Consider the following 16,051-nt stretch of genomic DNA (forward strand, 5'->3'; position numbering starts at 1 on the left):
TTCTTGTCCAATAGCATTAGAAATACCAGCTAACAATAGTTCTGATGCTGATGAAGACTGACATTTTGTAGTTCTTTACTCTTTGCAAGGCACTTCACATAAAATATCTCATTTAATCCTCACCAATCTATGACGTTTGTCAGCTAAACTTGATAAACCAAAGAACAAGAATTTGGTCTTGGCCGTGGACCCAATCAGTAACAGATTAAGGACAGGAATCCAGGAAAAGAGAATAGAATTACATCAACTCTCACATTTTTCCCCCATCACAAAACCTTGAAAACAATTACCAGTTCATCTCATTTGAAAGCTAAAGGAACAGAACTAATATACTTAGGCTCATAACTGTTTTAGTTGACTTTGTCTCATCTCCTGATGTTTTTATCATTATCTCTGGCTGGTGCTATTGGACTAATATAGGAATTATATTGTATATTACATGTATTCATGTCCGAAACCTGAGGTAGGGAGGGAAAGGGTTACTGAACAAAGTGTTGGGAAAGCTGGCTAATTTCTAGTTGCCATCTCCCAAAGCAGCTCACGGGCATCATTAACCACTTCGATCCTCAGTTTTCTCATACGAAAAATAGGGCCATAACGCTGAATTTTTTGCTCATAAAGATGACTTGAACTTACCATGAAATACTTGGTTTCAAAAAATTGAATACACTCTCCTAAAGCTAAGTATTCTCTTTTTAAAAAATGCAAAACAATAAGAGAAAGAGGGTTATGTCTTACATTTATCTGTTTTGTATATTCCAGGGTGAGAAACTGTAGAAAAGCATCCAAATGGCAGATTGATGTACAAAGCATTTTGAGGCATATTTTGCATAATTATTTTAAATTGGGAACAGGAATAGCAGCTCTTCCTGGTGTGTACAATTTTAACAGCACTTAGAATACTACCAGAGACATAGGAATTACTATATTCTAAATAAAGTTTATCTCATGGATTCATCCATAACCTCAATGCCTTAAAATCATCTTTCCACAAGTTTCCATCTACAGGTGCCTACCTGTGCCCACAGGCGAGATGGAAATCCCATGCTCCACCACATTCCATAAAGTAGTTGCCTTACCAGCAGCCCCATTTCTGTCAAACCTGCTGTTGAACCTGACCCTCAAGGGTGAAGCTGAAGTCACCTTTGATTCTCCATCAGTCTCCACCTCTGTGTCCTTTCTTCTGTTGATCCCAATTGAAATTCCTATTTGCTTCTTCCTCTCCCTTTCTCCTGCCACTGATGTAATCCATACTTTGATCTCCTAACACCAGCTTTGGAATAGCCTTTGAATTGGTCTTCTGCTTCATTTTGTTCAACTGGCTGAACCCACCCTTCTGAAGGACCCAAACCACCACTTCCAACATGTCTTCACCCTATTCCCTTCCTTGAATCCTTATGGCCAGTGGCATCAGGTGAAAATTCCTCTACTAACTCCCAGGAACTCCATAATCTCCTATCACTCCCTCTACCCAACCACATGGCCCACGTTTCCAGTAGAGCTGAGTTGTCTGTGAGCCATTGTCAATGATCATGAGGCACTGTCACTCCAGATCTCTTCTGTTCCATTCTGCTGGCAGAAATGCCCTTTGCCCTTCACATCGGCCTAACCTCATCGTACACAATCTTCAAACTCAGCCCAGATATCTTCATCCCCATGAAATTACTTTGTGTATATTAAAGTCATAGTAGCCACCTGTTTTTATCATTTTCCCCTGATTTCTCCATGGATTAATTTTTTTGTATTAGTGAAATTATTTGTGTCCTTAATTTATAATATCTTGTGTCGATAACTTTTATTAGTTTCGTGGTCATGTGGAGTATGATCAATACATATTGTCTCCGTTGACATTTTCACCAGTAAACATCCAGCCACATCATGTATAAAGCCACCACCATCCCTTCCAGTTTTGCTTTATTTACTTATTTAAAATGCTGTTGAAATGAGGCATGGGATAGCTCTCAGTGACCTCGTGTTTGAAGTGCAAAATAAGAGAACCAAAGCCACAGGTTCAAGGGATTTTTGAGTCAACTTAGTAACCAGGTCAAGCTTAAAAAAGAGGAAGCAGTGAACTAAGAGTTTAGAAAACTTCTGATCCCTGCTTATATATTTCAGTTTTAGAAAAACAAAGCAAACGGTGGTAGATGACTGTCCTTTCTCTCCAGGAGTGGTGGGCGACCCCACCCCAGCGTCCTCAAATCCTAAAGTCATGCTGGGAAGAGGTGGGGAAGGAGACAGGAGAGCAAAAGGATGAAACTCAAAATGTGTCTTTTCCCCTTTCAGCACAAATTGAAGTGATACCATGCAAAATTTGTGGCGATAAGTCCTCTGGGATCCACTACGGAGTGATCACGTGTGAAGGCTGCAAGGTAGGGGGCTTGAACACAGCACTGGCCAGGCATCGTGTTTGCCTCAGGCATCGGTGTACCTCCCCATGCGCGTGGTGACATCTTTTCAAAAAGGACTGAAGGGTGCTTGTGCTTGCTGCTGACCCATGGGAGCTTCTGCTTGGTGTGTGGCTGGGTTGGTTTTCTGTTTTTTGGCCTTCCAGCTTTTTCGCGGTTGCATACCTGGTCAGCAGCTACTTAAAAATGGATTTTTAAAAATGGATTTTAAAAGCTTGACTTAGTCACATTTACAGATAGAAATACAGCCTCTTCCTGTTTTAACAGTACTGTCTTTAGTAAACTCAAGGGTGTTGATTACTAGGTGAAACTACTAAAGGTTAAAGATTGCAAGCCAATGGCCTAGATTTATTAATCTGCTTGAGAAAGAAGTCACAGGTAACAGTTGCAGTATGCACAGGACCATCTTTTATTCTCACATTCCAGAAAAATAAAAGTAGAAGCATAGACTGTCAGAAGTATACCAGACTCTAAATTAGTTAAAAATTATCTGCCCCAACCTCCTCATTTTTCAGTGAGTGAGGTATAAACAAGATCATGCCATTAGGCCAATGTCACTGATCTAGTTAGTGACAGAGTATGGCCAAAAACACAGGATTTTTATTCTCAATCTAGTGTTCTTCTCCAAGGAGAGATGGAACCAACCCTTCAAAAGACAAATTCCTATGAGCAAGTTGCTCTCAAAATACAAAGTTGAAAATCACAGTTAACACAGACCTAATCTGAAATAAGAGAAACTTGAAAGTTCACAGTAAGTTTTTTTAAATTCTTCCTTAGAAGGGGGGGTAGGAATGAGAGGCAAAACACCACGGAGGAAATAAAAAAACAATTCCACACCTAATTTCAAAGGGCAAAGTGTCACCAGAACACAGAAAATGTAGCTACACTCTGCAAGTGAAAAATGACATGTTGCAAAGTTATTGGCAAAAGCAATCATATTTTTGATCAAAGATGGAAGCAGAGCGACTCATTAATTAATTGAAGATCGGTAGACAGGGGCCCCTGGCTGGCTCAGTCGGTGGAGTACATGACTCTTGATCTCAAGGTTTTGAGCTCGAGCCCCACGTTGGGTAGAAAGATGACTTAAAAAATTAAAAAAAAGTTTTTTTAAATCTGTAGACTGAAGGAGATGTACCACAACCATAGATTCTAACAACAAGCCTTAATCTTAACAGACTCAAAAACATGTGAAATGAAACTCACCGTAACGGTCAGATAGTCGTGGTATGTGAAAAACTGGCCATGTCTTCATAATAGTCTCAAAAATGTATGATTCCTGGAACTGAAACTGGGACGAAGAAAAGAAAAAGAAATAAATGAAAATAAAGTGGGAAAAGGACAGAGAGGGGAGAATAACATAAATGTAACTAACCTGTCGATACACTGACCTGCTTTCAAAGTGGTGAGTGATCATCCCTATTTGAAGGGCCTGAGACTTGCGCTGGCTGCGTTCTGGTCCTCTGCAGACCTACAGCTGAGAACTGTGTGTTACCCAACTTAATGCAGTTGTTTCCAGCTCATCAGAAGAAACAAGCAAAATTACAAATCAGCGATTTTTTTATTCTCCTTAGACAAATAGTTTTCTTCCTAACATTAACAATTTAAGAATCTGAACCCTCCAGGGAAAGCAGTCCCACCACTGTGTTTTGATTTATTATGCAATGTTAAGGCCTCTGGTCTGGTTTACAAAGTATCCACCACATACATTTTTTTTTTTTTTTAACCAGTGTCAAAGTGTGGATGTTTTTTGTTTCAACATATAAGCTCTATTAAGAAAACACCCGATTTCAAAATATGAGTGTATGCTCATGTTAAAAAGCAAAACATCTTAAACAGTAATTTCCAGAAGACTTGACTCTGAAACAAAGATATTCGAACAGGTCAATAGCCAGAAACAAGTGTGTAGGTTCCTGTCATCTTTTCTGTTTAAAGGGAAAAGATCCAATACTAGAAACTACATTGCCATTCAGAACCATATTCTAACCATATTCTAAAGGTGTAGCCAGAATGACATTGTACATGACACTACTTTTTTTTTTTATGTCCTGGGAAAACCCACATGTGTCAATCTGCTGCATCTTTCTTCAAATAGAAAACTCAAGAAACTCTGCTCAGAATAAGATGTCGGAATCAGTACGTTCACTATCAACCTCTGAATTTTCATAATATGGTTCTTGAGTCAACATAAACAGCCCATTTCAAATAACATCAATTCAGCTTGTACACTTATTCAAATCCCTCCTCATTCAATAAAACTTGAAACAGAATCTCTTTTTTATGCCAAAGACCTCATTTGCAATAATGAACAACAGATAAGCAAGAAATGCCTCATAATTAATGTCAAATTGGCCTTAAATTAGGACTGTGGCTATGACTTCAAAAGTCTTCTCTGTCAGCTCTTTTGCTAAGTGGCACTAAAGCATCCAAAGATAAAAACCACCAATGCTTTCTTAAAATATAAATTCAAAGTCCTCTTTTATCAAGACTGATGGGCCGAAGTTATGGCTTCTGACTGCTTTGATGGTATATATCTTCCTTGACCTGCATAGGGGTTATGTCCCTAACAAACTCAGGGTGAGTTGAAAATACCTGAAGTCAAAAATGCATTTAATACACTTAACCTACCAAACATCGAGGCTTAGCATCACCCACCTTAAGTGTGCCCAGAACACTTACATTAGCTTATAGTTGGGTAAAGTCACAAAGCCCACTTTATAATAAAGTGTCAAATATCTTATGTAATTTATTGAATAACATACTGAAAGTGAAAACCAGAATGGCTGTGAGTATAGGGGATTGTTGACCCTCGTGATTGCCAGGCTGACTGGGAGCTGGGGCTACAGCCCTGCCCAGCATGACAAGAGAGCACCATACTGCCTCTCACTAGCCTGGGAAAAGATCCAAATTCAAAGTATGGTTTCTACTGAACGCGCACTGCTTTCGCTCCACATGTAAAGTCAAAACATCATAAATTGAACCATTGTATGTCAGGAGCCATTTGTGTAGGGAGTACATCATTTCGATCCCTGGGGATTGGATGTGAGCTCCATTTTAAAGGCTCCATGAATTCATTCGAACTAGACAATTAGATAGCTCCTTCTGCCATCACTGGTCCATTATGTAAGCAATACACGTGGGCCTGTGGGCACCAAAGACGTCCTTGTTTTGAATGACTTGGAGCTTAAACACAAAACTGGTTGGCATTTTTACTCTCTAAAAAGATACGCACCACACATCTATTTCTGAAGTTCCTCACAAGAGTGGCCGAGCTCTCTCCACGTGCCAGGCCACGCTGTAGGAGAGCCCCAAACTGAAAGAAAATCGATAATCTTGATCCTCTTTGAACTTGTTGGGGTGTTTTGCATTTATGTTGATTCTCAATATATTGTGTTAAAATATTACTTATCCTGATTAACAAGTTTTTTGGCTCCTCTTAAATTTTATGGCCAAGATGGGTGCCTCACTAGCTGTGACTGTAGACCCAGCCCTGCTCTATCCTGCTGTTGATAACTAAGGAAACACAGATTTTCCCCTGTAGGGTTTTCTAATTAAGGCAAGGGTATCCAAAGAATTTTTAAATGATTAACTCAGCTGTGGATTTATCTAGAAGGGTTATGTACAGTCCATGGCAGTTACGTTTGTACCAGAAAGACCCAGACTTACTTGTAGGAAAACCTCCTACATCTCCCGAGCCTGAGGCCAAGCAAAGAGCATGTGTTCAGCTTTTATTTTTGCTGATTTTTAGTGAACAATGTATATACCATATTTCCTTTATTTAGAGATGAGGTTAATTATAAGGGACATCACTAATATTAAAAAAAACAACCTTCCAGATGCATTCTGGCCAAATTTAAAATTTTTCAAATAGGTGAGTGTGCATCTTAGGAACTATAGGAAGGTGATGGTACACACTGGGCCCACCCTCCTCAGTACAGCTATTGCGACCAACAGCCCAAGTTCTTTTCCCCGCCCCCTTGCACTTGCTGTAAGGTTGCATTACTGTCCCCCTCGTGTTTTGTCGCATTCGGCTTGGCAATCACGCTGTCCTTTGCCACTCCTTCCCCACGCCCTCCTCTTTGAAGGAAGGAGCTATGTTCTGGTTTTCTTTGCAGAGATCCGTCCAGGTCACAGACGTCTTAAGTAAACACTGATTAAATGAATGAATGAAAGACACCTTCATCTCTCTGCAGATAGTACACATTTCCCCAGTGCAAACATCTGTAAGCTAACCAAGGAGAAGTGTCCCAAAAAAATTTTTTTTTTTTTTTTTACTTAAACCCAGTTCCAGTCACTGTAGAAAACGTAGCAAAGGTATATGTTAATTTTCTCCATTTTCCTTCTTATAGATCCACCTCCCTCCCATTCTCTTTTTGCTTCTAGGGATTCTTTAGGAGGAGCCAACAAAACAATGCCTCTTACTCCTGCCCACGGCAGAGAAACTGTTTAATCGACAGAACCAACAGAAACCGTTGCCAGCACTGCCGACTGCAAAAGTGTCTTGCCCTAGGAATGTCGAGAGATGGTAAGACACTGCGTTCCTATTTCTTACTTAAAGGCTTTCACATGGGTGCTTTGCTGGAGTCTGTTTAAGCCACCGGAAGGATTCTAGACAAAGGGAATTGGGGATAAAAGAAAAGAAAACCATGTGCTGGTTGTACATGAAGAAGATAAGAAAGTATAAAAATACTGTATTGCCTCTGAAATAGGAAGAAAGGAAAGACTTTCCTGTTGTTCATGGAGCAAACTGTGCTAACAAGGCTTGGTGAGAGCCACATAGGCCTAGGTTGGATCCTATCTAGGTTTGCCTGTGCAGGAACAGTTTCCTAGGATGTGAGATTTTCAGAGCCAAAACCAGGGATAGTTTCAGGCAAACCAGGACCATTAGGTCACTGGGTAAGTCTGACAGGTGCATAGGTTGCTTGGTACGTGGAGATGCTAAGGAACGACCTGCATGTCTGTAGGAAGCAGAGGATTCTGCTGTTGGGCATGGATTTGGGGAAAGCATCATGAAAATTGCAAAGGCTGTAACAGAAGTCCAAGTCTTAAAAAAGGCCGTGTGGGTGGTGTCCTTCTCATAATACAGCCCAAATGGGGGAGGTGGGTCCCCAGCTGAATTCCACAGATTAATGAAACAGGACAAATAAACTCACACAAAGAATTTCATCTAGTATTGCTTTCATTTTTAAGCACTCATCTCAACTAATTATTTCCCCAATGACATTGGCCACAGCACTCCTATATCAGGTTGTGAGCAACCCTGAGTCCTGGGGGCATTTCTGTCTTGTTTTCACTGTATCCTCAGAGTCTGGTTAAAAGCAGGCACCTAAATGTTTATTGAATGAACCATGGAATTCTCTTTTACCTGGAGCCTGACATACAGGCAGTTCCCCTGGTACTTATTCTCTGTGTGTAAATCGTTGCGGATTCTCTGCCTCTGGTCACACCTAATGAAGGTCAAGGTACTATGGAAGGAAGAGAGGGAGGAAGGCTTCCAGATTTTAAAGAAATACAGGTAACTAGCATGCACTGTCTGTTGATATAAAGGGATTTTATGAGTTATTAAATCACCATGAGCCTTTTACTTATTTGGATGAAATCAGTTCTCCATAAGTCTTGGTATCTAAACATTAAAAACTACTCAGTTATTAGCTTGCATTCTCAAAATACTTATAATTTTTTGTTTATCTTTTGCTACTTTCCAATCCACCTAACTTTGCCTTGCATAAACATATACCTAGGAGACCAATTTGACCAAAAAAAAAAAAAAAAAAAAAGAATCTGACTTTGAGCCTTTCAGTTTATAGGTAGCTTCTAAAGTTGCAAGGATGTAAGTTTCCAAAACTCTTCTATTAACTGACTTTTTGTTTGTATTTCTTGCCTTTTTTTCTTGCTTTTGTTTGTTTTTCTAGTTTTTTCTTGTTTTACTTGCTAACTGTGTAGCTTACTCCTAGGGTAAATTGATTACACTGTGTACCTCCACATAACTAAAGTAAAGAAAGTAGAGGGTGGGGATTTAGTAGTCTTAAGGATTTATTTAGTGAAATTATATGGGAACTTGAGTTGATGACTTTATATTTTATTTTCACCATAGTGAGGCAATATATTAATTGATAGTGTTTGAAGGAGAGTATATATTAATAATTGTGCAAAAAAAAATAAGTCATTAGTTATTTGTCTTTGTTACTTCTTCCTACAATAAAGGAAAGTGCCTCTTTTGGAAGGCAGGTCTTAGGAGTCCATGCTGGGTGAACAGAATTATGGGCAAGAAAAAGGCATATGGTCCAAAGTTCTCAAAATCTAGGAGACTGTCTGAATCCCATGGCATAAAAGAAATATGTTGGGGGGAAGGGTTATTTAATGGATAAAGCCACAATCTACTCTCAAGGGGGAAGAAATTCACCACAGCACAAAAACTTGCAAGTAAAAGCAATACAATGAAAATGTCTTAAAGACACTGGGAATTCAGAATAATGATCTACCTTAATTTTAGGTCCAGAGACAATCCTGAGGCAGCCAGAGATTTCTTCAAAAAGATGTCCTAAACATGTTTTATGTCAAACCTAATGATGAGGAGAAATGCTCAGGAATGGGTATAGTGGTTGGGAATAAGGATAATTCTTCTGCTGGAAAGAGGCTCCAGCAGAAGCAAAAGATGATTCTTTCTAAGGGAAAACAATTCTTGACTAGTAAGGACTCAACAATGAGAAATCGTACTTCCTTTGCCACTAATTTATTATACTTACCTTCTGGTGATTAGGCAAGTACTTCAAGGTCCTTGAGTGGTAGTACCAGTGGCCAAGGTAAGATACCCTCACACCTAACTTCTTTCTGCATATACCTTGCCCATTTTCCTTCAGACAGAAAGTGCACTTGGCATGCACACACATGTGTCTAAAAAGGCGAGGGCACGCATGTTTATATGTGTGAGAATTGATAGCATGTATACGCCCACCAAATCTTCTCCATATTCTTTTTTATTTTTCTTTTTAATGGGCCCTTCACAAACGTTAGTTTCAGGAGTCTTCAGGATAAACTCTTTCCCATTATACTACTACAAACAAACAAACAAACAAAACCCAGGAAAAAATGCTTGGTGCCAGCAGGAAGATGTGGAGCCCCAAAGCAAAAGCAGGACGCTCACCTTGCAATAATTTGGGTGTGTGACCTCCTAAATGACATCCATCAATGAAAAAGCAGCAGCTGCCCTACAAGGCCAGGCATCACAGATTAGTCTTCTACTTCTCCAGAACAGCATTGTCCAATATCCAGAACGGTATCCACATGTCACTATTTAAGTTTAAATTTAAACTTTTAAAAGTTAATTTATTTTAAAATTTACTTCTACACTCACACGAGCTGTATTTCAAGTGCTCAGTAGCCACATGTGGCTTGTGGCTACCATCTTGGAAAGCATATAGAACATTCAATCATCACAGGAAGTTCTGCTGGGAAAGGAGAGGGAGGAGAGAGAATATTTTTAAACTATGAATAGGGTTGGGTAGGTTGAATCTGATCTTTTCTACAAAGCTTAGAGCACTATAAAAAAGGCATATCCTTGAAATTAAAAAGAGTTAAATTAAGACCGGTTTCCTTGGTAGGCAGCAAGATGTAGGCATAGAGAACTTTACAACCAAAAGATTGTAAGATAAAATAATTTCCAAAATGAGTATGGTAGTTCTACGATTGGGTTCTCTTGAAGCCAAAAACACATCTCTAGATGTCATGTGTTAGTAAATACAAATCTTCAAAGAATCGATGACTTTGTTTTATAATTATTCCAAAAACTTCTGTCCATTTAGAATCCCACAGTCTGGGGCGCCTGGGTGGCTCACTCATTCAGCATCTGCCTTCGGCTCAGGTTGTGATCCCAGGGTCCTGGGATCAGGCCCCACATCAGACTCCCTGCTTGGTGGGCAGCCTGCTTCTCCCTCTGTCACTCCTCCTGCTTGAGTTCCCTCTCTCACTGTGTCTCTATCAAATAAGTAAATAAAATCTTAAAAAAAAAAAAAAAGAGTCCCACAATCTAAATAAATATGAAAAGATTCCCAATATTTTGCATAAAATTGTTCTTTGCTAGTATGGGATCAAAATGAGTGATAAGAGCATATCATAAGCAAATATCATCATCACTGAATATTTATAAAGCACTCTGATGTATACAGAATCGTGCGAGTTTGAGAGCTAGCAGTTTAACAAGTGGCTGCCTCTGTACTCAAGTGAAAATCATTAACAGAATAATTCAAGTTTGAGAGGGGCAAATGCTTAAAATATGTGCCATTCTGATTAATGAGTAGTGGTAAGAAAAATGCTAATACTTGAAAATATAATAGTAATGCAGCCTTTATTAGAAGTAGGCCTATGAATATAACAAACATTTTTACAAATGGTGACAAGGAATTTTTTATATGTATAATATATCTCTGTCAGGAAAGTTTTCAGTATATTTACTTATTCCATGTACTAGAATCATTTCCCCCAAATATATCACGACTTTTATAACAGGAAGGGGTACAAAACTGAAATACTGGCTCATCAGTGTTTCTGAAATAAATGGAAAATTTATTCTAAAATAATATAGTAATTGTCAGCGAAGTTCTTGATTCAGGATGAAGCCAGATAATTCCAAAATGTAGGAGAGCTTTAAGTTGTCTCTGAAAATATTTCGGTTTGTTTGGTGACCTGGAAAGGGCATAACTGTTCACCATTGGGTTTTCAGGTGTTTACTAGGGCAGAGGTCTGGACAGCATACTTACTTGACCTCGTTCGCTTTGATTATGAGATCTGTGGTTAATAGCACATTTCCGAACCTAAAATTATTTAATGTAGGGTCTTAACTGGGTTCACTCATTCATCTGCCTCCAGCTATAGGTCAGTCTGTGCCTCTGCCGAAGGCAAATAGCCTTGTTTGGAAAGATCCAGAGGACTCGGGCGGGGCTTCGCAAAGCTTATCCTCTAGCAATCTGGTTTAGGCATGTCCTTTTCCTGGTGAGATAATTCAGTCACACAAGTACTTCTGAAGCCTCTGTTTGTCACGTGTCAATCTCCCATTTGGGATTGGCCCACAGCAGGTCACATGACCTTGTGGCAAGGGGGTGGGGCAGGGCGGCCCTGCCCACAATGATAGGGTGGTGTGCATTTACCCTGGGAATAGGTAGGAAGAATCAGGCTCATTAAAGCAATCAACTCACCTCAATGTATATTTCACCTAAAGGCAGAGTGTATGGAAATCTGAAGCAAGGTTTAAACAGAAAGGGTTTTAAAAAGAGACGTTGCATTTATGTCTCCGCAGCGGAGGAGTTTCTCCCCAGTTTTTTTTTTTTTTTCCCCCTCTATAGATCTTAAACACAAAAGTATTCTACTAAAGTAACTAAGAAAGTAGATATACTCCATGGGGCACCTGGGTGACTCCGTCGGTTAAGCAGCTGTATTCAGCTCAGGTTATGATCCCAGGGGTCCTGGGATCCAGCCCCACATGGTATTCCCTGCGCAGGGGAAAACCTGCTTCTCCCTCTCCCTCTGACCCCCACCCTGCTCATGCTCTCTCCTGCTCTTCCTCCCTTTCTCTCTCAAATTTAAAAAAAAAAAAAAGGTAGATCTACTCTAGCCAAAATAAAATTTCAATCTAAAACAATAAATAGAAATTTTGTATCCATCTGCATAAATTTTGTATCCATCTGTAATAAATGCTATTCTGAACCTACATGAATGCAAAGCACAGGTTAGCAAATAAAGAAGGATGTCACTTAATTTCTTGGGGGGAAAAGTTCTTCTTCCTGAATCCAGAGTTATCACGGCTTATTTTTTCTTAAACAAAAAAGGTTTTCCGAAAGGAATTCATATATTAAATAAAATATATGAATTTATTAATAAATTTATGAAATTATAGTTAAAATGTTATATATATTATTTGTAAAGATACAGTATAGAGGTACATAGGATGCTTTCCCTAAAATTTTCTTTAGAATTTGGTCCATGGACAAACTGGAAATACAGCACATAAATGTACGTCTGAGATACAGAATCTAAAAAAGAGTGTGTCTCTACCAACAAAATTAAATGCAGGGATCTGAATGATTCCAGACTCTATAAAAATGACAGTTGAGGTGGAAAGGGGAATTCGGTGTGAATTAAACATGTGAATTGTCTTCGGTCAGAAAACTTACTGGGTAATGACCCCTTTGTTGTTCTGCTTAGGCAGCACCACAACTTAGTCTTTTAAGGAGGACTCGGGAGAAACAGGAAATTTGGGCTGCTCTAAATCCAGCCTCATAGCCACAACCTTCCAGCAGGCAGGAAGGAGAAGACAGCATGCCCCCACTCTCAGAAGTATCTGTAGCCTTTCCATTTACTTCCTGCCACCCAGAACTTAGTCACAGCGGCACCTGCCAGCGAGGGGGGCTGGGGAATGTGGTCTCCATTCTGAACAGCCAACGCTTAGAGAGAATTTGGTAGCTCTGTAACCAACAGAAGGAGAAAATGAACATTGATGGAACATGGCAGGGGACGGGGGCGTTGTGAAATGGCAGCTCTTTCACAGTAGGTATCTCTCTGGGGACTCTCTGTTCTGGAGAGTTCTTAAGCACTTCCTCATTTAGTCTTTCTCAGAAATGATGTTCACCAGCACTAGTGACTAAATCCAGGAATTGGACCTGCTTCTACCCTCCACTTTCTTCTTTCTACATTCCCTGGGCTTCCAGTACCAAAAGGTGATTGGGGGAGCGGGACCTGATGTCTCGGTCCATTAAGCATTTAACTCTTGGTTTCTGCTCAGGTCGTGATCTCAGGGTGGTGAGATCAAGCCCCAAGTCGGTTCCATGCTCAGCAGGGAGTCTGCTTGTCCCTCTCCTCTGCTCCTCTCCCTGCTCACTTGGGTTCTCTCTCTTTCTAAAATAAATTAATAAATAAAAATATTTTCTTTGAAAAAAGGTGATGGGAACATTGTTGGGAAAGAAAAGAAAGTGGAAACTCAGAGAGGAGCCTCCATGTTTGTTAGAGTCCCCACCATGAACACGAACTGAACGATACAGTGTCTGATGATTCAGACAAGGTGGCCCCTTGGCTTCAAATACTCGCTTGTGAGGAAAACTGTCAATATCCATAGCAGTTCAGGAGGTTAAGCTCTTCTAGTTAAGAAACAGTGGATTCAGATCAAAACACCCTCAGATCATTCTGTAACCGCTTACAGAGCCTCTTCCTTCTTTTTCCTCACAATGGCTAAGGATTTTTCCTGAAGAGATAGGCAATATAAAACTCGGGGGTGGTAGAACAAGAAAGGAAGGATAACGGTGGGCTCACTTGCCGAGCACTGGATAGACAAAACTTCTGTTTTCCAAAGACTGAATTTGGTCCCAAAAGCCAACTGAAGTCAAATGCTTACTTCAAATGGTGCTTATCATCCTTGGTCTCACCAACTGTGCTGTTTAGAAAATGTGAAATCTGAGATGCCTGAGTGGCTCAGTCAGTTAAGCATCTGCTTCCAGCCTGGGTCATAATCCCCAGGTCCTGGGATCGAGTGCTTCATTGGGCTCTCTGCTTGGTGGGGAACCTGCTTCTCCCTTTGTCCCACCCATGCTTGTGCTCTTTCTCTCTCTCTCTCTGACAAATAAATAAAGTATTTTTTAAAAAATGTGAAATAATAGGGCCCTCTCCAACAATCTAGTAACCCTAGTGCTTAGCCCAGGAAGCTAAGAAAGAATATTGGTTGACTTTTTTTTTTAATTTAGAAATTTTTTTTTATTTTATTTTATGTATTAATTTTTTTTAAGATTTTATTTATTTATTTGACAGACAGAGATCACAAGTAGACAGAGAGGCAGGCAGAGAGAGAGGAGGAAGCAGGCTCCCCGCTCAGCAGAGAGCCCGATGCAGGGCTCGATCCCAGGACCCTGGGATCATGACCCGAGCTGAAGGTAGAGGCTTTAACCCACTGAGCCACCCAGGCACCCCATATTTTATGTATTAATTTGACAGAGATTACAAGTAGGCAAGAGAGGTGGGCAGGGAGAAAGAGAAGGAAGCAGGCTCTCCGTGGAGCAGAGAGCCCGATGTGGGGCTCAATCCTAGGACCCTGGGATCATGACCTGAGCCGAAGGCAGAGGCTTAACCCACTGAGCCTCCCAGGTGCCCCTTGGTTGACATTTTAAAAGCAAGCGCTATTTGGTAGCTTTTGGTTTGTGGATTTTCCCCTGCACAGAACAAAGAACCAGGAACTATGCCTTCTAACTTCATGGCAATAAGAGATACATATGTAAGTTTGGACATTTCTTCGAAGCTTAGATTTATTTCTCACTATGCACATTTTAAACCAGGACGGACCCTCCCAAGTCTGACCTTTCCCCAGATGCGGGGAGCAGGTGAAGGCACTCTTGGGCATCCAGGTGCTGGGATTCTGCGCATCGATGTGGAGGGGACAAGGACCCAGGACCCCTTGGACTTGCCGAAATGATAACCCCAAGCCTCTCTCCTGCCTTTCTCTCACCCTCCCCCGCAGCTGTGAAGTTCGGCAGGATGTCCAAGAAGCAGCGGGACAGCCTGTATGCGGAGGTGCAGAAGCACCAGCAGCGGCTGCAGGAGCAGCGGCAGCAGCAGAGCGGGGAGGCCGAGGCGCTGGCCAGGGTGTACGGCGGTGGCCTCAGCAACGGCCTCGGCAGCCTGAGCGGCGAGGCGGGGGGCGCTTACGCCAACGGACACGTCATCGACCTGCCCAAGTCCGAGGGTTACTACAGCGTGGATTCCGGCCAGCCATCCCCGGATCAATCTGGACTTGACATGACTGGAATCAAACAGATAAAGCAAGAACCCATCTATGACCTCACGTCCGTACCCAACTTGTTTACCTATAGCTCTTTCAACAACGGGCAGCTAGCGCCAGGGATCACGATGACCGAAATCGGTAAGTGGGAGTCGCCTCCCAGCTTTTTTTTGGCAATTCTGCTCTGAAGTCAGTTGCCTTGGTCCTTCATAGTGTGGTCATTGTCACAGGTCTAGGTTCGATGGCTTGTGTGCATGGCTTCTAGTGAAAAACGCTATTTGAGTTAAAAATCTTTTTTGTGATAAATGTCGTTGGTCTCCCGGCCCACAAAATTTGATGCTGGGCAAAGGAAGAAAGAGGACATGACCAGCAGGAAGGTGCTGTGTGTAAAGGTGCTCTCTGTTGAATTTGGGTTCATCACTGAAGGAAAATGTTATTGGCATAAATGAGAATTTTAGCAAGTATTCAGAGTGATGCTATTTAAAATAAAATAGCTAAGGGATGTAGAAGCAGTTTGTAATACCTGAATGAACAGGGTTCCAGCTCGTCCTCTAAGATAACTTGGGACAAACCAGAAGCAAACAGTACCTCCATTTCCTTCTTTTGAAAAGCAGAGGAGTAGGGGCACCTGGGTGGCTCAGTGGGTTGGGCCGATGCCTTCGACTCAGGTCATGATCTCAGGGTCCTGGGACCGAGTCCCGCATCGGGCTCTCTGCTCAGCAGGGAGCCTGCTTCGCTCTCTCTCTCTCTCTTTCTGCCTGCCTCTCAGTCTACTTGTGATTTCTCTCTGTCAAATAAATAAATAAAAATCTTTTTTAAAAAAAATAAATAAAAGCAGAGTAGACCAGAGACCTGTGTAAAGATCTGTGTCTCTTGTAAGTCTGAATTCAAGAAT

The 16,051-nt window shown here is 41.0% G+C and overlaps 1 protein-coding gene across 2 annotated transcripts in view; it reads left to right on the forward strand.

Annotated features, from left to right (window-relative positions):
- Window positions 1-16,051, forward strand: part of RORB (RAR related orphan receptor B) — a 245,839-nt gene that overhangs the window by 188,225 nt on the left and 41,563 nt on the right. For both annotated transcript variants that reach the window (XM_082696606.1, XM_082696605.1), the window contains 3 exons: window positions 2,284-2,369; window positions 6,786-6,927; window positions 14,896-15,297. In XM_082696606.1, the coding sequence (XP_082552732.1) occupies window positions 2,284-2,369; window positions 6,786-6,927; window positions 14,896-15,297 (630 nt within the window). The remainder of the gene's footprint in view (window positions 1-2,283; window positions 2,370-6,785; window positions 6,928-14,895; window positions 15,298-16,051) is intronic.

Source organism: Mustela nivalis (assembly GCF_964662115.1).
Source record: "Mustela nivalis genome assembly, chromosome: 13".
NCBI classification, from domain to species: Eukaryota; Metazoa; Chordata; class Mammalia; order Carnivora; family Mustelidae; genus Mustela; species Mustela nivalis.